Source organism: Zasmidium cellare (genome assembly GCF_010093935.1).
Source record: "Zasmidium cellare ATCC 36951 unplaced genomic scaffold M409scaffold_5, whole genome shotgun sequence".
Classification (NCBI taxonomy): Eukaryota; Fungi; Ascomycota; class Dothideomycetes; order Mycosphaerellales; family Mycosphaerellaceae; genus Zasmidium; species Zasmidium cellare.
Genome location: NW_022986949.1, coordinates 677,966 through 703,866, shown reverse-complemented (window position 1 = coordinate 703,866; position 25,901 = coordinate 677,966). Strand labels below are relative to the sequence as shown.

At 51.8% G+C, this 25,901-nt stretch overlaps 8 protein-coding genes across 8 annotated transcripts; 4 read left to right on the top strand and 4 right to left on the bottom strand.

The window, feature by feature from the left end:
- Positions 1 to 176: 176 nt before the first annotated feature.
- Positions 177 to 6,611, bottom strand: M409DRAFT_63711 (uncharacterized protein; the record flags this gene model as incomplete). The annotated part of the gene is made up of 20 exons (XM_033815724.1): positions 177 to 603; positions 665 to 1,128; positions 1,188 to 1,726; positions 1,780 to 1,872; positions 1,929 to 2,241; positions 2,297 to 2,648; positions 2,703 to 3,025; positions 3,077 to 3,267; positions 3,324 to 3,405; positions 3,453 to 3,696; positions 3,746 to 4,089; positions 4,140 to 4,242; positions 4,296 to 4,352; positions 4,402 to 4,466; positions 4,516 to 4,584; positions 4,633 to 4,665; positions 4,721 to 4,925; positions 4,981 to 5,750; positions 5,812 to 6,197; positions 6,254 to 6,611. The coding sequence occupies 20 exons, from the start codon at positions 6,609 to 6,611 to the stop codon at positions 177 to 179; spliced, it is 5,418 nt and encodes a 1,805-aa protein (XP_033672322.1).
- A 1,278-nt stretch (positions 6,612 to 7,889) lies between these two features.
- Positions 7,890 to 11,710, top strand: M409DRAFT_63707 (uncharacterized protein; the record flags this gene model as incomplete). The annotated part of the gene is made up of 6 exons (XM_033815723.1): positions 7,890 to 8,130; positions 8,190 to 8,242; positions 8,296 to 8,941; positions 8,991 to 9,409; positions 9,464 to 10,509; positions 10,564 to 11,710. The coding sequence occupies 6 exons, from the start codon at positions 7,890 to 7,892 to the stop codon at positions 11,708 to 11,710; spliced, it is 3,552 nt and encodes a 1,183-aa protein (XP_033672321.1).
- Positions 11,711 to 12,814: 1,104 nt separating this feature from the next.
- On the top strand, positions 12,815 to 14,722 carry M409DRAFT_18548 (uncharacterized protein; the record flags this gene model as incomplete). The annotated part of the gene is made up of 4 exons (XM_033804549.1): positions 12,815 to 13,049; positions 13,105 to 13,460; positions 13,516 to 14,368; positions 14,421 to 14,722. 4 exons carry the CDS (start codon positions 12,815 to 12,817, stop codon positions 14,720 to 14,722), a joined length of 1,746 nt encoding a protein of 581 aa, XP_033672320.1.
- A 142-nt stretch (positions 14,723 to 14,864) lies between these two features.
- Positions 14,865 to 17,802, bottom strand: M409DRAFT_63705 (uncharacterized protein; the record flags this gene model as incomplete). Its single annotated transcript, XM_033815722.1, has 3 exons — positions 14,865 to 16,999; positions 17,054 to 17,564; positions 17,623 to 17,802. 3 exons carry the CDS (start codon positions 17,800 to 17,802, stop codon positions 14,865 to 14,867), a joined length of 2,826 nt encoding a protein of 941 aa, XP_033672319.1.
- Positions 17,803 to 18,707: 905 nt separating this feature from the next.
- M409DRAFT_63704 (uncharacterized protein) lies at positions 18,708 to 19,804 on the top strand (the record flags this gene model as incomplete). The annotated part of the gene is made up of 3 exons (XM_033815721.1): positions 18,708 to 18,744; positions 18,798 to 19,619; positions 19,674 to 19,804. 3 exons carry the CDS (start codon positions 18,708 to 18,710, stop codon positions 19,802 to 19,804), a joined length of 990 nt encoding a protein of 329 aa, XP_033672318.1.
- A 396-nt stretch (positions 19,805 to 20,200) lies between these two features.
- Positions 20,201 to 22,255, top strand: M409DRAFT_18545 (uncharacterized protein; the record flags this gene model as incomplete). Its single annotated transcript, XM_033804548.1, has 9 exons — positions 20,201 to 20,326; positions 20,391 to 20,565; positions 20,628 to 20,853; positions 20,900 to 21,076; positions 21,135 to 21,268; positions 21,326 to 21,651; positions 21,713 to 21,829; positions 21,889 to 21,921; positions 21,986 to 22,255. The coding sequence occupies 9 exons, from the start codon at positions 20,201 to 20,203 to the stop codon at positions 22,253 to 22,255; spliced, it is 1,584 nt and encodes a 527-aa protein (XP_033672317.1).
- A 90-nt stretch (positions 22,256 to 22,345) lies between these two features.
- Positions 22,346 to 24,004, bottom strand: M409DRAFT_18544 (uncharacterized protein; the record flags this gene model as incomplete). Its single annotated transcript, XM_033804547.1, has 1 exon — positions 22,346 to 24,004. The coding sequence occupies one exon, from the start codon at positions 24,002 to 24,004 to the stop codon at positions 22,346 to 22,348; it is 1,659 nt and encodes a 552-aa protein (XP_033672316.1).
- A 342-nt stretch (positions 24,005 to 24,346) lies between these two features.
- Positions 24,347 to 25,724, bottom strand: M409DRAFT_18543 (uncharacterized protein; the record flags this gene model as incomplete). Its single annotated transcript, XM_033804546.1, has 3 exons — positions 24,347 to 25,047; positions 25,105 to 25,540; positions 25,590 to 25,724. The coding sequence occupies 3 exons, from the start codon at positions 25,722 to 25,724 to the stop codon at positions 24,347 to 24,349; spliced, it is 1,272 nt and encodes a 423-aa protein (XP_033672315.1).
- Between the last annotated feature and the right edge of the window lie 177 nt (positions 25,725 to 25,901).

The following is a 25,901-nucleotide window of genomic DNA, read 5'->3' as shown; positions in this document are numbered from 1 at the left end:
CCGTAAATACATTTCATGTGAGAGTGAAAGCTGGCGTTCGAGACAGGGGATCTCACTGTGCACAATCTGTTGCAGGAAACACGGGCATTGGTGATCAACTCTTCGAGTTACTAATTGGTATAGAACAGCCATCTCCAACACAGCCTTTTCATAGCCACTACAGCTTTTACCATGTATCACTTCTTCAAAGTCTCCTTCTTCCTTTTGGGCACTCTAACGAGCCAATACAGTCCAATGGCCGCCGCTACATTGAACGCAACATAGACCCATACGATGCCAAAGTTCCTCCATCGATCACTGTAGTCCGAGCTGATACTCTTGAGGAAGATGTTCGTGTCGCTCCCCTTGCAAAACACACACTCTGACACAGAGTCCATGCTCTCTGGTGTAAGATACCCGCCGTTGTCTCTGATGTAAGGATCTAGGTAGGTCGAACATGTCGTATTTGCTGGAGGCATGAAACGGAGAAGCTCATCTGCGGAGCACCTGATGTACGAGTTGGCGAGACCAGTGGACAGAATGCCGGACACCATGTAGGTGAAGGGCGACACTCGATACATGAAGATCCAGAAGCCTGGCAAGGCTTGTGGTGTTGCAAGAACTCTGTGAGTAAGATCTTGTCAGCGTCGTATGACTTTCCAGAAGCGTTGCGAAAGTTACGTACCCACAGAAGATCAGCGAAAGAGAAAAGAATAGATTGCCAATGTTTCCTGCAGCCTCGGCGGTGTCGAATGCCGCAAGCATCATGTTCGTGAATGTGCCGGCGAAGTTCATGAACAGGAAGATGTACAAGAACATGAGTCCTCCTCTTTCATTAAACTGTCCCGCAAATTCGGCATTCCTTTGGAGACCGATCGGGTAGTACCAGCTGACGAATACCAAGACCGCCATGAGAGTGTTCCAAGGGATTTCTACAAGGATGTCCGACACGATGAACACCTGCCAGGCATACGTCTTGGAAGGCCGTTCACGAGCTTCGTAGAGTGCTCGACGGGTGATGTGGTGTGGCATGATTTGCTGGCAAAAGTTGGAGAAGATCGTCAAGAGCAGGAAGATGGCGAACATTTGGTTCTGCAGGCCTTGGAGGCTGTTGGGTGTTTTCCAAAATGAGAAGCCGATGAAGAGAGCCTTAGGTATGTCAGTCGCTGGTCAGGTTTGTAAAATTATGAGGCAGCGTCTGCACTTACACTGAGGAGACAAAGCGCAACCTTTGAATACAAATACGTCGGAGTTCGCCAGTACTGCTGGAAGCCTCTGCGGATGACATACCACAACTGTGTATTCAGAGGTACCGCATACGGCAGCAGAGCATTGGTGTCAGTAGCTGGGGCAGATTTCCCCTGCAGTGTCGCCTTCATGTGCTCGAGCTCAGATTTGACAGCCTGGCATTCGGCTGACGTTGACCAGATTTGCGGCCAATCCATCTTTACCTCTGGCTCGGAGCTTTCGGTCTTTTTGATGACTTCCAGCATCCATTCGGCTGGATTCTCCTCTAGGCGGCATTGTCGAGCTCTGTTGCTCTCGAAGTATTCAATGACGGTCTTGGACGAAGGTCCTACATCGCCGAAATACACAGTCCGGCCGCCCATAGTAAGATAGAGTAAGCGGTCGAACATCTGAAAGATTGGGGCCGAGGGCTGGTGCAAAGTGCAAAGGATAGCTTGTCCGTTGTTTGCTAGCTTTCGGAGGAGGGTGACGATCGACCAGGCTGTCTGACTATCGAGACCTACATGCACCAGTTAGCAGACAATGAGGGAGATTTACCCCGGGCACGCATACCTGATGTCGGCTCGTCAAGAAATAGGAGCAAGGCTGGACGTGCAGCGAGTTCAACACCAATCGTCAGTCGCTTTCGTTGCTCGACGTTCAAGCCTGGTCAGGGGTTAACCATGGCGAAATGTCACATTTCCTGATTTTGGGAAATATACCTTCTCCAGGTACGCCAACGACAGCATCGGCGTATGCTTCCATTTCCAGAATTCCGATCACCTCGTCAACACATGCCACTTTATCAGCGTGAGCGATGTCTCTCGACTGCCTCAGCACGGCACTAAAAGTCAAAGCTTCGCGGACGGTTGACGTAGGAAGATGGAGATCCTGCTGCTGTGCGTATCCTGTCCGTCGTTGAAACCCAGGATCCCGAGGTCGACCATCAATCATGATTTCGCCGGCGACTACACCAATCGTAGCCCGGCTGGCGAGAACATCAAGAAGTGTAGTCTTGCCTGCGCCAGTGACGCCCTAAGACTCTCAAATCAGCTCATCAACCAAGTCGGAGAGGATAGGCATTCTGTACCATGAGGGCAGTCATAGTCCCGGGCTTCACCCAGCCTTCTACATCGTCTAACAACTTTTTCTGTTCTTTCTTGATCTTGATCGTGTAGTTCAAATTGTTCCAGTGCACAACGGCAGTTTGTCTCTGAATGCCAGCCGAAGCGCTGATGTCAACTGTGGCCGCATGGGGACGGCTGCGTAAGACTTTTCCGTCACTATGAGACTCTTCGTCCAAGTTCTGCCGGAGCAGCTTTTTTCCCTTTCTTCGAAATAATAGCACCTCGCCTCTAGGCTTTTCTTCTTTCACATACTCGGATGCGAAGAGGTAGATTCCGCAGCCGAAGATCATCAGAGCAATCATGATTCCAAAGTTCCTATCCGATGTGTTAGCTCATTTACAAGCTGTCTGTTGCGTATGAATATCGTACCGCCAGAGATGGCTCGCATGGTAGTTGAAGTTTACATCCAGATAGACGTCGCCGTCAACGAAGTCGGCACCAGGTGAGGCACCTGTCGTCGAGCAGATCTTCTCTTCAGGCGTAGCACTAGCATATCCTGGTCCTGCAGGAACGAAGTCTGAGCACGGAATCTCGACACCGTGGAACTCATTGATCATGAGTGCCTCGAAGGCGTAGCCCACTGGGTTGAGGTAATTCAGCCACCGGAACCAGGGTCGCATGTACTTCGTCGGGATCGCGAAGCCGGTGTAGATAACCAATGCAAGACTGAAGACTGACGCCGGTGCCATGGCCTATTCATGTCAGTATAAGCCTGCAAATGCGGCGTAGAAACCTCAACTCACTTGTGCAAGCGTCTTCGATAAGGCTGCAATAGATCGAAAGTACATTGACATCGTTAGTGTGCAGGTGAACGTGAACAAGAGAAACACGAAGAAGTGTCCGGGGGTACGTCGCAGGTTCGTCATGAAGTACAGGGCCAGATCGAAACCAATGGTTGTGAACAGCTTGTTCGGTAGGTCACAAAGCATGGACGCTGAAGACGGTCAGTACTCAGTAGGTCAGCTTTAAAGTGGAGTCTGTCGCACTCACCGATTGATTCAGCGAAAGGATGTACAAATGCATACTTCGACTGCTTCTCCACGATGGGGCGTTGGGCATAGAGAGCCAAGATCTACGCAAGTCAGCAAAGCAAGGCAAAGCGTCGATGGTATATCGTACCTCAAGGGCACTCGAGAACGCTGCCAGAAGGATTGCAAAGAACAGCAACGCCCCTCGACTGTACAGGTGGCCAGTATCGTTGGGCAGATTGTAGAATACAGAGCCAATCACCAATGCCATGACGGCGTTGAAGATCACTCCCGTAATCAAGATGCCCATGTCACCTCGCAGCCTTTGGTAGCCCCGTCGAACGCAAAGCCTGATTTGCATCGGTAAAGAGATGGTAAATGGCGACTTTGCGCGTCTGTCGGTCGTCAGTAGGGACGAGCACAAGCTGTACTTAACTGACTCACTGCGTCTTTGCCTGTGAAGCTTGTCTTGATTGTTTGAACTCGTCAAGAGCTGCACCACCAACTGGGTACTGGTTCTTGAACTCTTCGATCTCCCGCAGCAGCTGTGCTCGCTCGTCGCTCTGCATCCATGCAGCAACGAAGTCCTCTGGGGTGTTTGGAGTCTTGCCTCGGAACTCTGGTGAGACTCGCCGCTCATCTGGCTTGGTGAGGGATGTAAGGAAATCTGCGGTTGTCTGGCGGGGCAAGCATTCGAAGCCTAGCGTGACGAAGTAGTTCTTTGCTACATCCGCTCGCCCGAAGAAAATTTGTCGACCCTCGTAGAGGACGGTGACTTTGTCAAAGACCTTTGATAGTCAGTCGTGAGGCACAGTAGCACGTTTTGGAGACTTCTTACATCGTAGATCGATTGCGATGCTTGATAAAGTGACACTAGAGCTGTCGACCCGGTGAGCTCTGTTGACAGCCTGAGAGTTTGAGCAAAGTTTAGCGCAGTTGCACTGAGGTGATGGTCAGCCTTTTTGCAGACAATACATTCACGTATAAAACCCACCTGTCAAGTCCGCGGGTACTGTTGTCCCAGCATTGCAGTGGAGCACCAGCGATCGCTCTGCATAGATGATCAGTGTTGGTTTGCTTCAGAGAACAGAAGATCATACGCTTCAGCGATACTGACACGCTTCTTCTCTCCACCTGACACTCCTCGAACAAAGTCGTTGCCGACCTAGAATGAGGTCAGCTACATACCGACAACGACTACCAAAGAATCATACCATGGTGTTCACGGTATGGCTAAGCCCAAATACTGCCATGACAACATCACACAAGTGTCGTGCGTACGTCTACCACATCAGTCAGTCACTTTCTCGCATGGACGCGATGTTACTCACATCTCGATCCACGCCCATTCGATTCCTTGGAGCCTACGACGCATCAGCATGCTTGTACGAGAGTGGACACCAATACAGTAAGACTTACTCTCGCATGGGCAGCAAAGTCCAACGTCTGACCCACGGTCAATTGAGGGAAATGCACATCGACTTCAGCTTGGTAAATGCACTCGCCTCTAAACTCCTTATGCATGACCTCTCTCGGAACGCCTTGATAGTTTATATACGACTCCGAGTCAAGATTTAGCCCCTCCGTCTCGCCAGAGATAGTTTTAAGGAATGTCGAGCAACCACTGGTGCTCGTCAGCAAACAATTCTAAACTTCATGTACTCTCGGTCGACTCTTGCCTTCCAGGCCTTCCAAGCACTACAAGCATCTCTCCACTCTTCACCAAGCCCTCAAAGCCTCTCAAGATGTTAACTCTGAGCTGCCTTTGGATGCCAAAGATCTTCTTCGTGAAGTCGACCAGGGCTAAGACTTGATTCGCAAAAGTCCTCTGATAGTCGGTTGGGTTTCCAAAGGCGTGCACAGACAAATCGCTGTATGCAACGCCCGCCACTCTCTTTGGGTACTTCTCAGAATCGCCGTTGACAATGTTCATTACAGACTCAAGCCAAGTCCTGGTATTGAAACGGTCAGATTTCGGGTCCAAGACTGGGTTCTCTGAGCCAATGAAGGGGTTAAGAGCACCACCTTTTTCATCCTGTGTGTCGGATATACTGGCACTCGGTGATGTTGCTGTAGACGCAGTCACAACTGTAGGGCCTTCTGTCTTGGGTGGAGAAGTCTGCGTGGTCCTGTTGTGAGCAAGCTGAGAGACTTCACCAGCTTCCTGAGTAGTGACAACAGTAGCTGCTGTTTTGACTTCCTTTTCTCTGAAGAAACTAGGAACTCCATTCTCGTAGACCACTTCCAACCTGTCGTCTTTCTCAAAATCACCTTTTGGTGCACTCAGCCACTCGCCATCAGGCATCTGAGCTACGCAACAATGCCAGGGTGTCGTGAAACCCGATTTGGTGTTGAGGAGACTTAGTGAGATCTTGTGTTCGCCGGTCGATTGGTGAATAGAAAGTCGAAGGTGATGCGGGTAAGCAGCTTTGACTGCTCCAGCGAACGCCTAATCATGATACTCTCAGTTTGATTCCCAATGGCAGAAACTTGCCATGAGCATCACTTACATATCCTCTTATCAGCATTTGCTTGGCGAGAAACTTGACGTTCTTCTTGTAGTTGGTCTTCGAGCGGTCCTCTGACAAAGGGAAAATGTATTGGAGATCCGACACCAGAAATCGTCGGTATCCCAGATAGGTCAGCATGGTGTCTGCGTTCGTTTCTATTTCGTGGTCAATGTCGATGTTGTCGTTGCCGAACTCGTTGAGCAGATATCGCCGGAAGTTAGTTGCACTCGCAACGTATGTGATCTCGTTCAGGTTCTCAGGCCCTGGAAACTTGACGAGATCTCGTATTCTGGAGAACTCAATGTTGGCGAGCTTCTTTTTGATGGACATTTTTCGCAGAGCTTCGCCATATTGCCAAGTGTCTCGATCGGATACGCTCAGAAGATCTTTCCACACTATAGTCAGTGCTTGTGCTTTGTTCGACTCAATGGAGAAAATGTACCATTGTAGACCAGACCGTCTGATATGATGGTCAAGGTTGCACCAGGGGTATATATTTCTCCGATCCGTATGCACATGTTGTCCAAGCGGTCCAGTGCCAGCTCCTCGGCTTTGTCGGGGAGGGTGCCCAGCACTTTGTATACTTTGTTCGAAGACTTGAAGGGGAAAGCGGGCAAACACATTTGAAGCCTTTCATTACGGGCAACAAACTGTGAGATGACGGAGAGGAACTTTGGCTTTCCTAGCTCGAGTTTTTCCAAGGTGTCGTCAAACTTGTGCAGATGCAACTCGAATATGATATCGAGGATCTTGGAACTGATACCATCATTATCCAGGGCCCCAGGCAGAATGTCTAGCATCGTCTTGTGGGTAGGAGAGGCAAGTGCAGGCTCCATGGTAAGAGGAGAGGTAGTCATGGTCGCGAGAGAAACGAGCGGAATAGACCTAGGAACTCTTCCTCAGAGCAGGACCGTCAAGGAACCTGAGTGATTGGAAATTAGGTTTGTCTCTGCGTAGGGACCATGCCTTTTATCGATAGTTGTAGAGATGTTGAACCGGAAGGATGCTGATCTCTCGACTTAGCGATGTTTGCCATACCTGATCGGATGCTAGCTGAGGGATGGCTGACCCGTAGCTGTGTGCACTTGCGAATCAGCAAAATTGTCGCTTTGTCCGTCCACATTGTGTTGCAATGGAAGTGGCGAAGAAGCGCGGCTCACCGGGCTTAGCGATAGCCTTGGGTGAAAATAGAGTTCAGGGGTCTCGAATGTAAGCGTAGTGCATGCTGTAGCGTTGCCCATGAGAAGCGAAAGGCCATCGAAGGCTTCCGGTGCCCACTACTGCATGGAACAACGTGCTCACTGCCCATCACTAATTCCATGTGGATGGCCTAGCGTACAACCCGCTTCATCTGATCATCGCCCGCCACGCTAAACTTTAGCTGCGGTTTAGTGGGTTCAATAACTTGCTCATAAATTCGCAGTGGCATGTCCGTTGTCAGCAACAATGTCTGCCTTGAGATTTGCCAAAATTTTGCCGTCCTAACAGCATTACCAGCTCGTGACTCTAATGACTCTAGTTGCAGATGGCCAAGATCGACGGGCAACATTCAGCCGTTGCGAGAAGGTCGGCGACTTGGCAGATGCTGGAGCAGCCTTGCGCCTCGTATGCGCTCCGCTCATCTGTAGCTCGACTGCTGTGCTCCCGCATCGAAGGCGAAGCGAAGCTGCATATGCACTCGATCCACTCCAACACACCGCCAGCATCCTGGCCACTTGGCAGCGTTGATCCACGGATTTCGATGGATACGGTAGCATGAAGCGAAATCCGCAAACGATTTCTCATCGGCGGGCGTCCAAGTATACACGTCGGTATGTCCGTTATCTGATGGTGCGGTTCCAATGACATGTCAGCGGATATAGGGCGATCCGGACCAAGCGAATGGGAGGCCCGATAGTCTGGACGTGACACCGGATACTTGCATTGCTGCTAAATCGATCCAGCTGAGATTCTGCTTCTACCCGATCCTGGTCGAATTTGAAAGGTCGAATTCAGTCAAAACAGCATCTCTTCTCGGGTAAATGCCATTGGTAGAAGCAAAGCGTTCGAGCCTCACGGTCGTTTCATCGTTTGACACCATGACCTGCGACGAGCTGCCCGACTATGGCAGAAGACTCATACCACAGATTCTCGACAATGTGGCCAAGACTGACCCTGACCGCATTGTGTACTCTATCGCAGACTTCACGGATGGATCCCGCGACTTTCGACATATATCCGCGAGGCAATTCTCTAAGGCTGTTGACAAAACCGCCTGGTGGCTTCGAGCACAGCTTGGGACATCAGATCACACTCGTCCACTTGGGTACATCGGTCCTCGTATGTGTCACAGCTCGTAGACGATTTCAATTTCTTGAACACTGACGAAAGGCACGAAGACGACCTGAGGCATGTCTTACTAACATACGCGGCGAACAAAGCTGGATGCTCTGTATGTCACTCCCGCGAAGTTCAGCGTCCACGAATTCTGATCATCGCCCACAGGCTCTTTTCCTCTCACCTAAGAACAACGTTGAAGGAGCACTTGCTGTTCTTAAAACTGCAAAATGCGACGTCTGGATCAATCCCAGCGAGAAGGCGCTTCTGCCCCTGATCGAAGGGTTTCTGCAGCAACGGCCCATGACCGTGTTGCAACTTCCGTCGCTGGATGAACTTCTTGACGCTGAATCAACTGAACCTTTTCACTTCACCAAGACGTTCGTGGAGGCCGCTAATGAACCGTTCTGCATGTTGCACACGTCCGGAACTACTGGAGTGCCAAAGCCCATCCGGTGGACTCATGCCCTTGTTGGGACGATGGACGCGGTCCGATTACTACCGCCTACCAAAGGAGACAACGGATTGAAACCATGGACTGCGGACTGGTGTAAAGGCGACACGCTCTACTCTTCATTCCCAATGAGTCACGGCGCTGGCATCATCATGAATATCATGATGCCTTCGCTGTTTGACCTTCGATGTGTGCTAGGCCCTGCCGGTGTCTTGCCCAATATGAACCTGGTAGAATCCCTTGCAGAGCATGCTGAAATCGACATCTGGAGCATGGTCCCGTCACTGGTGGACGAGCTGGGAGAGACCCCTGACGTCTTGGCAAAGTTGACAAAATCAAAGTTTATATGTGCTTCAGGAGGTGAGTTAAAGCCCTTGTGATTGTTGGTTCGTACTAATGACTTTGACAGGACCCGTCAGCCCAGACATCGCCTCCAAGGTCAACGATGTGATCAGAATTTTGAACTTAACTGGAACCACGGAAGGTCTGTTCATAGGCAATCTAGTCGTCAACCGGCAAGACTGGCTCTGGTTCGCTTTCCATCCCTGGTCAGGTTTCGAGTTCAAGGAGATCGAGCCAGACACCTACGAACACTGGGTTCATCGCAATGAGCACTGGGAACTGTTCCAAGGTATCTTTCAGACGTTCCCAGAGAAAGACTCGGTGAACCTGAAAGACCTCTATGTCAAACATCCCACCAAACCTAACCTATGGGCATTCAAGGGCAGAAGTGACGATGTTGTTGTGCTTTCCAATGGCTATAAGATCTCTCCACTCTCACTCGAAGCTTTTATATCTACTCATCCCGCGATAGACAGCTGCCTAGTGGTGAGTTTACCATTAGTCCTCAATGAACCCACCACGTACCTAACATGATCTCAGATTGGCAGTGGTAAAAGGCAAGCTGGACTTCTCATCGAGCTCAGAGATCCTACAGAGAGAGACATTGGACTGTTCGACAGCATCTGGGCAACCGTGGAAAAAGCAATGGAGAACTCGCTCCACAAAGCTCAGCTTCGAAGAGCTTATGTGACATTCGCCGAGCCCGACAAGCCATTCATCAAGACCGACAAGGGTACGGTGAAGCGAGCAGCCACACTCGCACTTTACGCTGACTACATCGACCGCTTTTACAACTCCAGAGACGAAGAGCCCGAGGCTGTGGCTATCGACACGAGCTCCTTGGATTTGATTATTGAATCTCTTCGTGAAATTCTGGGATCTTCGCTGCCCATGATTTACGACGCTTCTCCTGACACAGACTTCTTCGACCTCGGGCTGGACTCCCTGTTTGTCTTCCAAGCCGTCAACACCATTCGAGCCAGCTTGAAACTGCAGGATCAGCTGGCACCAAGGCATGTCTACGCAAATCCAACACTGGCGAAATTCGCGTCCGTCCTGATGCAACTGCATGCAGAGGCTAAGAAACAGCAAGCAGGGGTCAACGGATCCACTCAGAATGGAACGGGCCATCTACGAGATTTGATCAGGCAACATCAGTTGCGAACATCAATCCGTATGAACCCCTTCGACTACGTCAATCCCAACCACTACATGGGTCTGAACTTTTACTTCCCCTTACAGGACGGCGTGAGCTTCGAAGACGCCTTTGCAAAGTTACAGGCCGGGCTTGCACGAGCACTACAGCTCATACCAGCACTCGACGGCCGCATGATGTTCGAGGATGACCAGGAGATCGGGTATAAGAAGGGCCATCTTCGTCTCAGTATTCCTCCTCTTCCTCCAATGACTCCTTCGGGGAGACACTTTCCAGCACCGAGGCAACTGGCTTTCAAAGATCTGTCTGAGTACTTGCCTTCGTTCGAGCGACTGCGAGAGACGGGCTTTTTGCCTTCAATGGTTCCTGACGATCTGGTTCTGCCGTGTCCGACCTTTCCATCTTATCCAGCGGATATCATCGTCGCAAGGTAAGCAGTGTTGACGCCCATTGGGAGTGATCATCAGACGCTAATGCTGTGCAGGGCAAACTTTGTCAAAGGCGGATGCATACTCGCTGCCAACTTTCACCACGGATGCTTGGACGGCATCGGAGTCATGATCGCCCTGAAAGTATGGGCAGAGAGCTGCAAGTTCGTCAGCGGAGACTCGACTGCAACTTGCAGTTGGCTTGACCCTGAGAGCTTCAATCACAGCCTACTAGAGATTCTGCACGAAGTTGAAGGATACGCAAAACCCGCAGAAGAAGTCGACCCAGGTGTCTGGGGTTTCTTGCCGTTCCTTCGGCCAGAAGGCTTTGAGCACAAAGCGCACATCAACGGCTTCGTCAACGGCGACAGCGAAAAGCACAACCCACCCAAGGCTTTACCTCCACCTCCAGTTTGGCCTCACAAGACGATTTGGCCTCCGTTGCCGGATCCAGCAGGACGCTGTCTAAAGACTACAATGTTCTTGATTCCCAAGCACAAGGCTGATAAACTGAGGGAGGATGTCGCAGCTGACCCAGCAGCCAAAGGCATCACTTCGATCAGCGACATCGTCCAGGCCTTCTTTTGGAAGATCGCCATTCGTGCGAGGTACCGTGTTGCAACCGAGATCCATGGGGAAATGATCGCGTCCAACGACACCGCCATCCTGGAACTTCCCATCGATGGTCGCCCATACTTCTCCTCCCAACTACCAGCGACCTATATGGGAAGCATGCTCATACTCAACCGGCCGACCATGAACTTGGAGACACTTTGTTCGCCAACAACAAGTGTTGGACAAGTCGCAACTATTCTCCGCGAGGCTGCAGCACGCGTTACGCCGTCTCTAGTCCACGACGCCTTCACACTTCTGCAATCACTGCCTGAAGTCAGCACCGACCGCTTCTCCATCGCCGATATGGGACTCGATGGAATGCACGCCATGATCTCGAACATGATCCTCTTCCAGCCAAAGGAGATCTGTTTCGGGGACAGCTTCTTTGGCAATGGAGGGTCGCCTGAATCTCTACGACCTCAGATTGATCGCGGTAACCGCCGTTTCCGATTCTTGGTCGTCTATCCCATGAGGAGCGATGGTGGTATTGAACTAGTTCTGGGGACGCTGCCGGATGAGCTGGACATGTTGAAGAAAGATGAGGAGTTCATGAAGTATGCTGAGCTGATGGATCACAGCCAGCATTGAAGGGTATTGTAAAGTAGTACAGTCGAAGTCGTTGGTCTAGCGCTCTGTTGACTTCCTCCAAACTCATGTGACAAATCTCCCAATCCAATACGGCGGAGAAACATCGTCCGCGAGACCCAGGACAGGCAAAATGCTCGCAACTGCGGCCAGCACATGCAGTGAGACCCCGGACGCGCCGCGATAAGTAGCTTACAGCCTTGCTAGCTTCACTCATCTGCAGGGACCCACTACAAGATTTAGAGTTCGCGCCGACCCCGACATATGCAGGGTTCTTCATGTGGCTTGCATGTGGGTGAGTGAATTAGAGCTGGTATCCACATCCGCACGCTTGCCTCGAACATGTTCATCACCGCCGGCGTGTTGATGTTGCACTGCGCTGCTCCCACGTGTGCAGTTTCCAGCGCCGAGGTTTCCTTCATACCAAGCGCGTGGCACGAATGTGGGACATGTGTTCGTGCAAATCTTGATCGTCGAGACGTATTCCAGAAAGCCGCCATTTCTCACTTCGGCGTTGTGAATTCATGCCACACGGCAAATCGTTTTGAAATCGATTCCGTTGCCAAGGTTACTTGCGAATCCTATTACTCTTCAGACACAGGCCCCTGCGCCCGATGCTCGCCAAGGCCGTCTTTCAGCCTCGCTTGTTAGAACAGTTAATCGCCGTGCCGCTGTGGTGGAAACCGTCTAGGAAGAGTTTTTTCGCCAAGATCTGGTAAGCAAAATCAAATTCAACTCTATTTCTCGGCCACAGCGACTAGATCTCGAACGTGATACGCCCATATGCATGCGTTGAAGGGAATGCACGCAAACTTGCTCAACCCTCAGCCGCTTCCGACCCGTTGCATGCCCGATGCGGATATCACCACGGATCCTACAGTCTAGACATCTACTTTTGACTTCGTCTTTTGCGAGATACTACTGCAGGCCCGGGATGTCTTCGTGTACATCTTCGAGAATTTGATCTCTTCGTTCCTTCTCTCGGTTGCGCACGCCCAGGAGCTGGCAAGCGCTACAGCCTAGGCGACTACCTTGTCGCGCACATTCGGTTGCAGCACGAACCTGAACGACAACGACATCGCGAGTACGCAGTGAAAGATTGCAACCATGTCGCAGGAAGAACGGGGATTCTCCTCCTTCGAGGCACCACAGGACAAGGGTGCAGTCAGTGACGACGTTGAAGTATACTCGGGAAGCAACAGCAGCGACGATGTCGTAGCTCCTGAAGCGCAACCCGGTGTGCAGAACATTGAAGCCGTGACCATTTCGTGGACCAGGACCGCACTCGGGATAGCGTACATCCTGATATGGCTCACATACTTCGTGGAGGGAATGCTTTCAGGTAAGGACTGCAACATGTGAAATTAAAGAGCTCGCGAACTGACTGGCGCTTGCAGGCACACAAGCAGCTCTGCTCCCATATGTGACCTCCGCCTTCGCCGAGCACAGTCTGACACCCACCGTCTCGGTCGTCAGCTCAGTGATCGGTGGCTGCACGAACTTCACCATCGCCAAGATCCTGGACGTGTTTGGCCGGCCCCAAGGATACCTTGTCTGCATAATCATCGCTACCGTCGGTCTGATCATGATGGCTGCGTGTCGAGAAGTGGAGGCCTATGCGGCTGCGATGGTGTTCTATACTGTGGGGAACACGGGCCTGCAGTACAGCCTGAGCGTCTTTGTGGCGGATACGTCTTCGTTGAAGAATCGAGGTCTCATGCAAGCATTTGCTTATAGCCCCAATATGATCACCGTAAGTGTTCCCATTCCACCGGTGTGGTAGTGCTAGTCTAACTTTTGTGCCTCAGTGCTGGCTCGCAGGACCCATCTCCACCGGATTCCTCGCCGGTCCTGGCTGGCCTTGGGCCTTTGGCATGTTCTGTATTCTCGTCCCCGCGGTTACTCTGCCCCTCTTCGGTCTTATGCAGTGGAACTACCTCAAGGCCAAGAAGCAAAACGTTGTGCCAGCACGCAACAGTGGGCGGACGGCTTTCCAATCCTTCATCTACTATTGCCGCGAGTTCGATGCTGTCGGTCTGATTCTGATCTCGGCCGGAGTTGCCCTCTTCTTGCTGCCGTTCAACCTCTGGCTCCTCCAACCTAAAGGCTGGGCGTCTCCGCTGATCATCTGCCTGCTGGTCTTCGGCGTCGTACTGCTGATCCTGTTTGTTTTGTGGGAGAAGATCTTTGCCCCAGTCACCTTCATCCCGTACTCGCTTCTCCTCGATCGAACAGTCATTGGCGCCTGTCTACTCTCGGCCACCCTCTTCTTCAGCTATTTCTGTTGGTACAGCTACTTCAGCTCTTACCTGCAGGTCGTCAACGATCTCAGCCTCACTCACGCGAGCTACGTGATCCAGATCTACCCAGTCGGATCGGTCATCTTCTCCTTTGCAGCAGGTGTGTTGATCCATTACACCGCTCGCTTCAAACCGGTGACACTGTTTTTCGGTGTTCCTTTGAGCATCCTCGGATGCGGTCTGATGCTGCATTTCCGCAAGCCAAACCAAGACATCGGCTACTTGGTCATGTGCCAGATTTTCATCTCTTTCGGCGCTGGTGTCATCATCATCGCTGATGAGATTGCCATGCTTGCTGCAGCTTCCCATCAGTATATCGCCGTTGCGCTGGCTACTCTAGGCTTCTTTGGCAACATTGGAGGTATGCAGTCCAATATCCTAGTTACTTGCAAAACTGACCTTTGTCTTTTCAGGTGCCATTGGACTGACAGTGACGAGCGCCATCTGGCAAAACACCTTTCCCAAGAAGCTGCTCGAGTACCTCCCCGCTGAAGCTCAGCCTGATTTGCTCACTATCTACTCCGACCTTACGACACAGCTCTCATATCCCGTCGGCTCTCCAACTCGACTTGCAATTCAGAGAGCGTATGGAGATGCGCAGAAGGATATCTTGATCGCAGCTACTGCTGTCTGGGCGTTGGGAATAGGTGCGGTGCTGCTGTGGCGTAATGTCAAAGTGTCCGAGAACAAGCAGACCAAGGGTCATGTTATCTAGATTCTCCAAAGGCTGTGAATAGATGTACGTACCTTACTTTACTTGCATTCCTTCCACGGAAAAGTGCATACCAATTTTCTTCTCGTTTTTGAGGACTCCATTGTGTTCCATGTCCAGCAGTATCACGCTTCCTCCGACCAGTTCAAACTCCACGAGCGTCAAGCGCCTCATTAATCCTCTCCTGCAGAACCTCAATATCCGGCTTCTTCAGCACGGTATAATGATTTCCCTGAACCTTGTGGATCCTAGGACTCTCCGCAAGAGTGCACCACTGCTCCATCACAGCATCCCAACTCCCCAACCCGCTGACATCAAACAACGGCAACGCATTCGCTTTGAAGATATCCAGCGACCTCACCTTCCCTTGAGCCTCATACTTGGCGGCAATAGCACGATGCCAGTCCTCAACTTTGCCATAGGCTTTAATCCGCTGGATCGTCAGACCGCCGTTCTCTTGGATGACGGCAGGTGGGAATTTGCCGTAAATAGCTTCATAGAATTCGGGGTCTTCCATGTATGCGGTACTTTTCGTGAAGTCTTGAGCTTCTTCAGGACTCATTCCCGTCAGAGCGGGTAGGAAGTCGCTCAAAACCGAGCGATATTTCTCGTGCCCCAGGGAGCGGCGGATGTCAGGTGGGTTATCGATGCCGCCGCAGAAGGCGACTTCGAGGCCGTTGGCTTCAAACATTTTAGCGAGCTCGAAGGCGAGGAGGCCGCCGAGGCAGTAGCCGAGGAGGAGGTACGGGCCTTCGGGCTGGGTACGGCGGATGGCGGCGTAGTAGGTGTCGAGTTGGTGTTGGAGGGAGGTAAATGTTTCTTCGCCGCTGTGGAGACCTTTACAGCGGACTGCGTAGAGTCGGCGATCGGGGAGGTATTCGAGGAGGTTGAACCAGCAGAGAAACTCACCAGCGCCGGGATGGAGTAGGAATATGGGCTGCTTGGTTCCTTTCTTGACTAAGGGGACGATGGGGTCGTACTCCGCTGAAGTCGTGCCGGACTTGATAAGTTCAGCAGCGAGGTCGGATACGGAGTGGCATTGGACAAGCGTTGCCATGGGGATCTCATGGTCCATGTCCAAGTTCTTTTCAAGAGTTCTCTTCACTTTGAGGAAGCCGATTGAGTTGATCCCTGACGAGAGCAGTGCGTCGTCGGTTAGGAGAGCCTCTGCTGGGAGTCCGACTACGGCAGCGTATACGGTTGCGATCTCACGCTCAAGTGGCGTTACTTCGTCCAGGGTCTTTGTCACTGATTCCTTGATGCCTTCCCCCTGGACATGTGAGTCTTTCTCGTCGAACCAGTAGTCATCGAATGCCCCTGCCTCGTACTGCTTTTTCAACTTCGATCTCGATAGCTTGCCGATAGTTGACTTAGGCAGTAGGGCCTTCGGTAGTGGGATGACATGTAGAGCTCTTTGAGAACAAAAGTTGAACACCACGCGATGAATGGCCTGCAGAGTGTCCGCTTGACGCTTTCGTCCAATAGCCTCTTCAGAGGGATTAAAGAGCACGACCACTGCCTCGGACTGCTGGCTCTCGTCCCACGTTGAGAAGACAGCTGTGTAGGAGACCGTCAGCCCAGCAATGTTGCTCGTCTCGATGGCGTATTCCAGCTCAAAAGAAGAGTAGTTATTTCCATGCAGGATCAGGATCTCCTTGCTACGACCCAGGAGATGAAGGGATCCGTTCTCGTCAACTCGTCCTATATCTCCAGTATTGAACCACCCGTCGTCCGTCATGCAAGCAGCAGTCGCATCCAGGTTGTTGTAGTAGCCACTGAGAATCACGTCGCCGCGTAAGTATACCACGCCACGATCGGTCTCCTCAGAGTCGTCCTGCACCAGCTTCATTTCCATCACGCCGGGGAGATGCTTCCCGGCGGAGGCGAACGGGTTGCCGAGATCATATTGTGGGCTCTCCAGATTGTAGAAACACGCCGAGCAGGTCTCGCTCAAGCCATATGCAGCTCTGATAGCATATGATGGAGCGCCAAATCGCCGCATGAGTTCATCGCAGTCTGCAAGGGTCTGTGTTCGGTTGCTCTCTCCGGCGCACATGATGGTCCTGAGGTGGCTCAAATCTAGGGAGATTTCTAAGTTTGCTAGCTTGTCTCTGAGGGACTTTGTAGCGGCAGCAAGGAAGAAGTTTGGGGTGAAGGTATAGCCGACCTTGTAGGCGCTCAGAATACTGAAGAAGTGGTATGGTTCGGCCATGAGCTCAGCTGCTGGGGTCAGGACTTGATCGCTACAGACATACATTGACTGCAGGTGGACTTCACAGACTAGGTTGAGAAGATGGTCAGCATTTTCTAGCTGTCCATGCCTCGTATACCTACAGTTGGCTGAGTGATCGAAAGAGACCCATGACATGAACGTCCTCCCTCGTGAATCCAAGTGGTCGGCCTTGGCTTTCACAGATGCGAGCAAAGCTTTGTGAGAGTATTGAACAGCTTTGGAGTGACCGGTACTTCCAGACGTGAACAAGATGGCGGCGATGCTGTCTAACTCCGAGATTGGGAGGACATCACTAACAGGCGAAGGCTCAGCCTTAGGCGTAGTCTGCTTGATGTCATCGATGGTTTTAACTTGAAGACCCTGACCAGCAAACAGAGGCGCAAGTTTAGCGCTGGTGATAAGAGGAGCATCTCCAAACAGGTTCTTGACGTTTTCCAGCTGGCCAGAGGCCGTCTTTGGCTCATGCGAGAGTGGGCTTAGGATGGCTCCTATACCGCCAGCAGCCACTACCGACCAGAACCAGACGACGTTATCGTAGTGATTGTCGAAGTAAGTGAGGGCGACTTGGCCCTTCTCAACAAGTCCAGATGCTCTCAGGGTGGAAACTTGTTGCTGAAAAATTCATCAGTATGCAGTACTTGGAGTTAGGGAACATATGATCAGTCATTACCAGGGCCTTCTCATAAAGTTGAGCATATGGGAGCTTGGTAGCTGGACCATTGCTACCGTCCTCCAGAAATAAGAGACAGGCATCGCTTGAGGCAGCAGTCTTGAGCAAATCTAGGAGATGTGTAGGTTGAGTGGGAAGGGCTGGATCTCCCTGGGCGGAGATGATTTCTTCTGCTGTCATTTTTGGCTGTTTGTGCAACTAGCTTTGAAGGCCTCTCACTCCCAGCGTCGAGGACAAGCAGTACGTTAAGACCAAAGACCGAAGGCATCTCTTTGGTCGGCTCGCCCTCTTTTGACCGGCCTTGAATCCTTTTGCTCAAGTCTGCCAAAACTTCTGTCGTACAGGAGGGTAAGTCGCATGCAGCCATCCTTGTCAAACTGTGCAGTGCAGGATGCGAACAGCTCCATCAGCCCATTCCCAGTACGACGTACGATGTTGCATTAGTCTTCCTGCGCTCATGGCACCATGTGGCAGCCTGCGGCTGGTCTTCTTCGTGTGGGTGTAATGAATCGAATAATCCATGGAAGTGCTGCGTGCATAAACGAGGTCTTGCATGAGGAAGCTCGGCAGCTGAAAGCCCTGAGCCCGACCCCTTGATGACTTGGCGTGGAGCATACAGCCGCAGCCTCACTTGCAGCCGATTCAAATCAGCACATCGCACGCGACATGCCAAGATATGGATTGTACACTGGTCAGCACTCCTAGTGTCTAGTAGCGTCGAAGGAATCTCGTATCTGCGGTCAACTACGCCACGAACATCTGTTGAGTCCATATGGCTACATTCCCGAACACCCAGCTGTGGATCTCCTGAGCATGTTCGTTGTCCTTGTTCAGGTGTACAGCCAGCTGTGAGATCCAACGGGATCCGGTACCCTGTTGTCTCCAACGTCCTCACCGTATCCACATGGCCTCGTTCGAGACCGACCACGTCTTTATCGTTGACGGTTGTGTTGTTTATCTCGCGTTGACCAGGATCGCGGAGCCAAATGAAGCCGAAGACCTGAGCTCGCGATGTAACCTCTGGAGGGCTAGCAAGAGCGACTGCCGTGCGTTCAGTGTCTCTATTGCTTTGCTGCATCGTTGCCATGGAGCGAGTTGAGGTCCTCATCTACGGCGCAGGAGGTGAGTCTTCGATCCCCTAGCAACATAGGGGTACTGACATTCGATTGCGACAGCTATTGGATCGATCTTGGGATGGAGACTCGCACAGCATGAGACTACCCGAGTCTCGGTACTTTGTCGATCAAACCACGACGACGTGAAGCAAAATGGCATCTTCATCCAGAGCATTCTATGGGGTGATGGTCACTTTATTCCTGATGAGGTCTTACGAGCTGGGGCCGCCTTGCCAAACCGCGATTTCGACTACATCATTCTGGCCAACAAGATCAAGACTGAGGAAGATGTCGCGGTGATGATTCGAGATCTGAAGTCTCTGGTTCGCGACAGCACGACGATTGTCTCGGCACAGAATGGCATGGACAATGAAGTACCTCTGCGTGAAGCTTTCCCTGAGAACACTATTTTGTCGTCGATATGCAATCTGGTCTGTACACAAACTCAACCGGGACTCGTGGAGCAAGTCGCCACTATCAAAACGCACGCTTTCCATTTAGGAGTCTACGATCACCGAGAAGTGGCCGTCTCAGCACATCTTCTAAGACGCGACAGGCTCGCATCGATGGATCCGCACTTCGTAGTCATCCACAATGTCCACGAAGAGCGATGGCAAAAGCTGATCTTCAACAGCTCCTGGAACTCGATGACTGCGTTGGCCGGGCTGGATACGCACGAGCTGTTCTGTCATCCCATGTTGGTCCACATTGTACGACAGCTTGCAATTGAGGCGCGTTCTGTCGGCGTTGCAAGCGGTGTTAAACTGCCTGTGACTTTGCCTGACAAGATCATCGAGATCGCAAAGGGCAGTGGGCCCATAGTCACATCTACCTTGAGCGACGCTCGAAACGGACGTATGCTAGAAGTGAAGCCTATCACTGGTAAGTCGCCGCCCTTGACAACATGACACTTCTTTCTCCTGATTGTACGTTCAGGCTATCTGGTGAATCAAGCAGCAAGACTTGGAATATCGATACCGTGGATGTCTGCTGTGTATGATCGCTTGCGGCAGATAAATCGGCCTCTTGCAGACGAGTCGCATGAACCTCAGTGTGCTGCCGAATAGCGAACAGCAAATTGTTGGGACCGAGTTCTTTATTTTGTACTATGATAGATCATACAAAGCTTCCAAACACGAAATGTTCACTGTCCACGAACCAGCTCGCAAGTTCAGGAGAAGCCTGAACCTTAAACACGAAAAATGGACAAAGAGCACTTTATTCCTTGGCCGGATCCTTACGAGACACACGCGAGGGCGCGCCGCCAGGTTGCATAACAACGCTCGCAAACTTGCTCATATCGCGCATTTCGCTAAAACGATATGCCAAGTGTGGCGTTTGAACACTGTGGACCCTGAGGGCGTTCTTTCTCTGGGTAAAAGCCGCGACTTCACCTTTCGTCTTGTCGCTGCTTGCGACTAGAAACCGACGCTTGAGCTTCTTCTCGCTACGCAATTGTCGCCATGGAGTTCTCGCCGTTCAAGTGGTGGACGTCGAATACGGCGTTGCACAGCTACATCTTTGCGCAGCTGCTCATCTCGTTGCCTTTCTCGGTATTCAGCACATACGTGCAATACCAGTTGCAGATTGTATGTATAACGAATCATGCCGACGTCACTTGATGGTCCTTTGTATGCTGACCGTCTACAACAGACAGGCTTCGTGATCGGAACCGATTCTCAAGGACAACCATGCACAACTTACTGCATCGTCGAGTGGGCTGGGTCGAGACTTGACCTCAACTCAGTCCTGCTCTACCTGAACGCGTTTGGCATCGGCTTGGGTGGTTCCATCACGCTCTTCCTGTCAGCCTACTCTGACCATTGGTGTAAGGCTCATTTTCGCGATTACTGCCCAGATCATACTGCTGACAGGTAACGCCAATGCCAGCACGAAAACACTTGATCGTCACTCTACTATTCATCACGTATGGTTCGATCGCGATACCCACATACTGGCTCCAAGGTCTGACGCAGTACAACTTCAACGTGCTGACAGGGCTGCAAATCGTCTTTACGATTGTGACAAACATGCTCGTCGCGATTCTCAACATCTACATACCTTATTGCATGCGAGTCTCTCAGGCTCAGTCATCTTCCGTGCGCCAAGAAGGCGAGTACAATGCGTCTGTGGAACTTGCAAATACTCTTGCTGACACAAAGTAATCCAGTCGTTGCCCCTGAAGAGACCTACACGGACGATGTCAAAGCCAACAAGCGCACCTTTGGCTTCAAGATGTCCGTCAAGGGCGCACTCGCCAACTCAATAGGTGCTTTGGTCATGTATGTGATTGTCATCATCATCACAGAGACACTACCAGAGGGCAAAGTCCAATCTCCGTAAGTCGAAACCTCACCCATGTCTTCATTCAGTAACAGAAGCTGATTTTTTCTGAAGTGGCCTCCTCATCACGACAGTCTGTGGCTTCATCACAGTCGCAGGCGCGGCAGTTACATATCTTGGCTTACCCAAAATCCCTTCTGTGCACTCGGGTCTCCTTAAACAGGGACCATTTGAGCCACTGATCGAATGTATGTTCTGCCCCATCCACTCAGAGCTTCAAAATTGACTGGCCACCTCCCCTCCAGTCCTTCGACCATTCCGAGATCTCCTCGTAAGACGAAGCATGGCGGCCCTACTAATCTCCTACACCATTTACACCGATTCGACCTACGCCGTGGCGTCCGTCACCAGCCAACTTTTCGTCACAGAAGTTCGGCCCGGCACTTTGGAGATCTCGCTTTACGCTCTGACTTCAACGATATCCGGCGTGGTGTGCACCGTCCTGTTCCTGTGGGTGCGACCTTTCGTGCCAATTAAGTTGGAGACTTGGTTGCTTGTCGGCTATGGTCTCCTAATTCTCATTCCTGTTTGGGGATGTATAGGTTTTGCCGATGTGGACTTTGGGTTTAAGGTATGCATTCGAGTGTTTTCTGGCATCAGGGGAGACCGTGCTGATATTGGTGCACTTGCAGGAGAGATGGGAGTTCTACGTGCAGACCTTCCTCATCACGCTGTCAGGAGTGATCGTCAACTCGGTTTTCAGGGTTCTCTTCTCAGAGATGGTTCCCACCGCGAACGAAGTCCGTTGGGTGCGTATAACAACCACTAAAACAGACGAAGACGCCATCGCACTAACATATGTCTGCAGTTCTCACTACAGCTGATCCTGTCCTGTGCAACAGTAAGTCACATCCCTCACACCAAATCTTTCACCCTGTCGTCCTATCGCTAACAGGCATCATCAGGTCTGGGTCAACTACGTCGCCAGCGCCCCTTTGCAAAACGCAACCCACCAGCTGCGATTCCCTCTCGTCCTCAGCTTGATCTTCCTAGTCGCCGCCTTCGCACTAGAGGTCTGCCGAGTTGTGCTCCCATTCTTCACACAAGACCAAGTAAAGTGGATGGCCACAGATCAAGCAAGCGCCAGTGAAGTTTCTGAGAGGCGAGAAGTTGGTGACAGCGGGTCTTCTGGGGCGGATGTTGATGGCTTTGAGAGCGTCAATGCGAAGTCTTGAGAGTGTGTAGCGAGGCCTCTGCCGTGGACAGACAGATGAATAGACGTAAATGAGATGTTCTGTTGAAACAATCAGATGGCCAGCACATCCTCATCTCTTCTCCAACCATATCATACCCTTCCTCCAATCTTCCTCCGCAGCCTCACAATCCGCCAACTCCGGACTCAGCTGCATGCCTAATCGCTCACCAGAACCCTCGAGCCGTGCCTTGGCTGAATACAGGAATTCCATGACCAGCCCGTTCTTGCACTCCAGCTTTCTGCTGCATGTCGAATCTCGACTGGCTGGCTCGGTATCTCGTTCTTCGTTGCCTCGCCTGAAGAATACTGCCATCGTGAAGTCCTCACCGGATTGGTGAACGAGCACGTATGTGTATGGCCATGTTCTCCTGGATGGTTCGACGAGAAGGATGGGAGTATCCTTCGTGATTGGAGTAGTCGAACCTTGGGCGGATATGCCATGCCGGGTACGCTCTCTGACTTGTGTTGTCGCCATGGTCACGGTGAAGTCTCCCAAGCCAGGATGTGAGTACACGCCGGTATAGTTCTCAGGCGCCCACAGCGATGTATCCGTGGTCAATTGGACTGGATCCGCCACCTGATCATGATTTGTCTGCTCTGCGCCTTGAGTCGCGAAAGCCCCTTTCGAGTCTTGTGTCACTCCAACCTCCGGCTCGAATATGCCCAGTCGTTTCAAAACCTCGAAGAATAGATCAGTCTCGACACAATTACTCGCTCCCATAGTATTTCCCATTGCCACAAAACCCAGCCCACATTCAGGCACGAGATAGAGCGTCGTTCCAAATCCACACAGGCCACCTCCATGTGACAGCAGCGTCAGTCGCCCGATGCTTTGGACGAACCACCCGAGAGCGTACACCGAGACGCCTGTGCTATGTTTCCACATTGCAGAGTATGCATCAGGTATGATACATCTTGGGGTGGTGATGTCGCGGAACAGATGGTGGTTGATCGGTGATGAGCTTTTGGTGAGGTCCTGAGAGGCTTGCAAGAGAGCTTTGGTCCACAAGGCCATGTCGTTAACAGAGGAGATCATAGCGCCCGCTCCAGCAACCGGCGTAAGATCGAGATATTCGTCCGGAACATAATGCCCGCCTTCATCATTCCAAAAATATCCCCTCGTGAGCCTTGAACTCCCATTGTCGTCTTTCATACTCTGTGCCTTGCGCACATCAAACATCGTCGAAGCCATGTCAAGTGGCTTCCAAAACTCCTCAGCCAGAAAATTTTCGAGGCTTTGGTCTGACAAACGCTCCACAAGAGTCTGAACAGCCGCATACATAAAATTATTGTACTGCCACTTCGTCCGAATGTCAGCGCTGAAAGGCAGATGTCTCATCAGCCGCACTGTATCGAGAGCAGATGCATCGCCGCAGCCGTAGACGTTATCAAAAAGCGGTAGGCCAGAGCGATGCGATAACGCATCTTCGATGGTGACGTGCGAGGTGGCGTACTCGTCCGACAAGATGAAGTCGTCCTTGAGGATTTGGCTGATCGGCGTCGTCCACTTCAGATTGGTCGGTTTCTTGCTTTGGTCTTGATGAATCAGCTTGCCTGCAGCCGCGGCGGTGAAAGCTTTCGTCGTGCTGCCGGCGAAGTACAAAGTGTCGGGCGTGGCGAGCGTGGAGGGGAGTTCGGAGAATCCGTAGCCCTGAGGTAGGTTCAGTATGATGGTCCCCTCATATTGGGAGGGTTCCGTAAGCAAATACTTTACTCTGCACCTCTCCATTGTGGACGACCGCGATACTCATCCCAGGGATGTGAAACTCCTCGAGCAACTTCTCGACTCGCTGGTCAAAGTCATGATCAAAGATATGAGTCTTTGATTCTCCTCCATCCACTGCTCCAACGCCAGATTCAGGGTTTGCAGGACTCATGACGAAAATGAGGGATTGAAATTCTCCAAGGCTGGTTGTTGTCAGCTCGGAGCTTCGTGAGCAAGTAAAGTAGCAGTCGCACCGCTGCGTACTCAGCCTAGCCTTGGCCGAGCTTAGCTCCTTCCCGGCATGCAACACTTCCTGCCGCATGTGCCAGCACTAGATGCGCTCTACACCACAGTGTTACAACTCACTTAAACAAACTCCCACCCCTCACAATCCCCACACCCCTCCACAACCACACACTCCGGTACCCCCTCCCACTTCTCCAACACCCCCGCAATAACCCTCTCAATCCCATGATTCCTCACCTCAACCCACCACCCCAGCTCCCCCACCGTATCATAAACACACCTCCTCCCACTATGACACTGACTCTCAAACGCATAACCCCAAAGACTGCATGAGGACAGGCTGCTTTTGCAGGAGGACATGAAGATCGGGTCGGCCGTGTTGCCGAAGTGGAAGATATGCGAAGAGGGGGAGGTGCTGGATTTGCCGACGTGGTGGCCTGGGGGTGTGGGTAGGCCGAGACGAGAGGCCGCGAGGGCTTCCGGGAAGGTTTCGAAGGTGAGGGTTGGGGCGCCGTAGGTGTGGCCTAGCATGCTGGCTACTACTCCGCCGAGAGAATGGCCCGTGAGCCAGATTTCTGAGTCGTGGTAATGGCTTTGTACAGAGTCGAAGATTTTGCGGGCGGCGGAGTAGTAGTTTGAGTTGTTGCGTAGTTCGTGCTCAAGACAAGTGGTGTTGCAGGTGCCTCTCGAGACTTTGCAGTCACAGACCGGTTGCCAGAAGAGTGATCCACCTCGAGCACAGCAGCAGGACCCGAAGAGATTGTCGTTGAGGAGGTCCCGGTGGGTCGTGGTCGGATCGTCGAGCCAAGGGACGGAGGTGCCTACAGGTATGTGTCAGCGTGAAAACACACCACAGAGATCAGATGCGAGTCTTATACCTTTCAACGCCAAAACAACACTTTCATTGCTCCCATCAACAAATACATGCCCTCTCAGCCCATCCTCCTCCCACCCAAAGTCCAGCGTATAGTTGTACCCGGGGCTGATATCCTTCCACTTCCACCCCGTCCGGTTGACGCCCTCGTAGTACGCATTCGCCGACATTCGAGCGAAGCTGAGGACCGTCTGCTTGTCCGAGACGTTCGGCGCATGGATTGAATCAATTGTCCAAGACGGGGAGATGGACTGGGCCAAGAGAGCGTCGATTTCTGAAGGGTCGCGGTGAGTGAGCCGCTCGATAGCCATTTCCGTCGTCTTGACACCTAGATCTCCGATGTCGAGGCCTGATACCGAAGTTGTTAAATTCTCGGCTTCCATGGTAAGATGTAGGCCAGCATAGCGGTAGGAGCCGGCATGGTGGATGTGGCGTAGCCGCTGAAAGTGTTACGATCGGTTCGAGCTTTCAAGTGGTTGACCAACTCACCAACGTCTTTACTTCGGCATCCTCGTTGACGGTGGATGCTGTGCCACCTAAGACTTGCTGGGATCCTTCATAGCTATTGGCGCTTACTGCAGCGTACAGAAGAGCAAGACCAGTAGTCGAGAGCGCCCAGCGCATCTTATGCTTCTGAAAGCGCTCTGATGTTCCTACACTCGACAAGGATATGTGCAAGTTTTTAGTTCAGCCGTGGAGTTAGGCAGTAAAGTTACGCTTTTCACGTGACGGTGTAGCGTAGATTAAACTCAGGTGGGTGCGATTGGTCAACAGAGTTGCCTTGCATAGCTCAGCGATCTG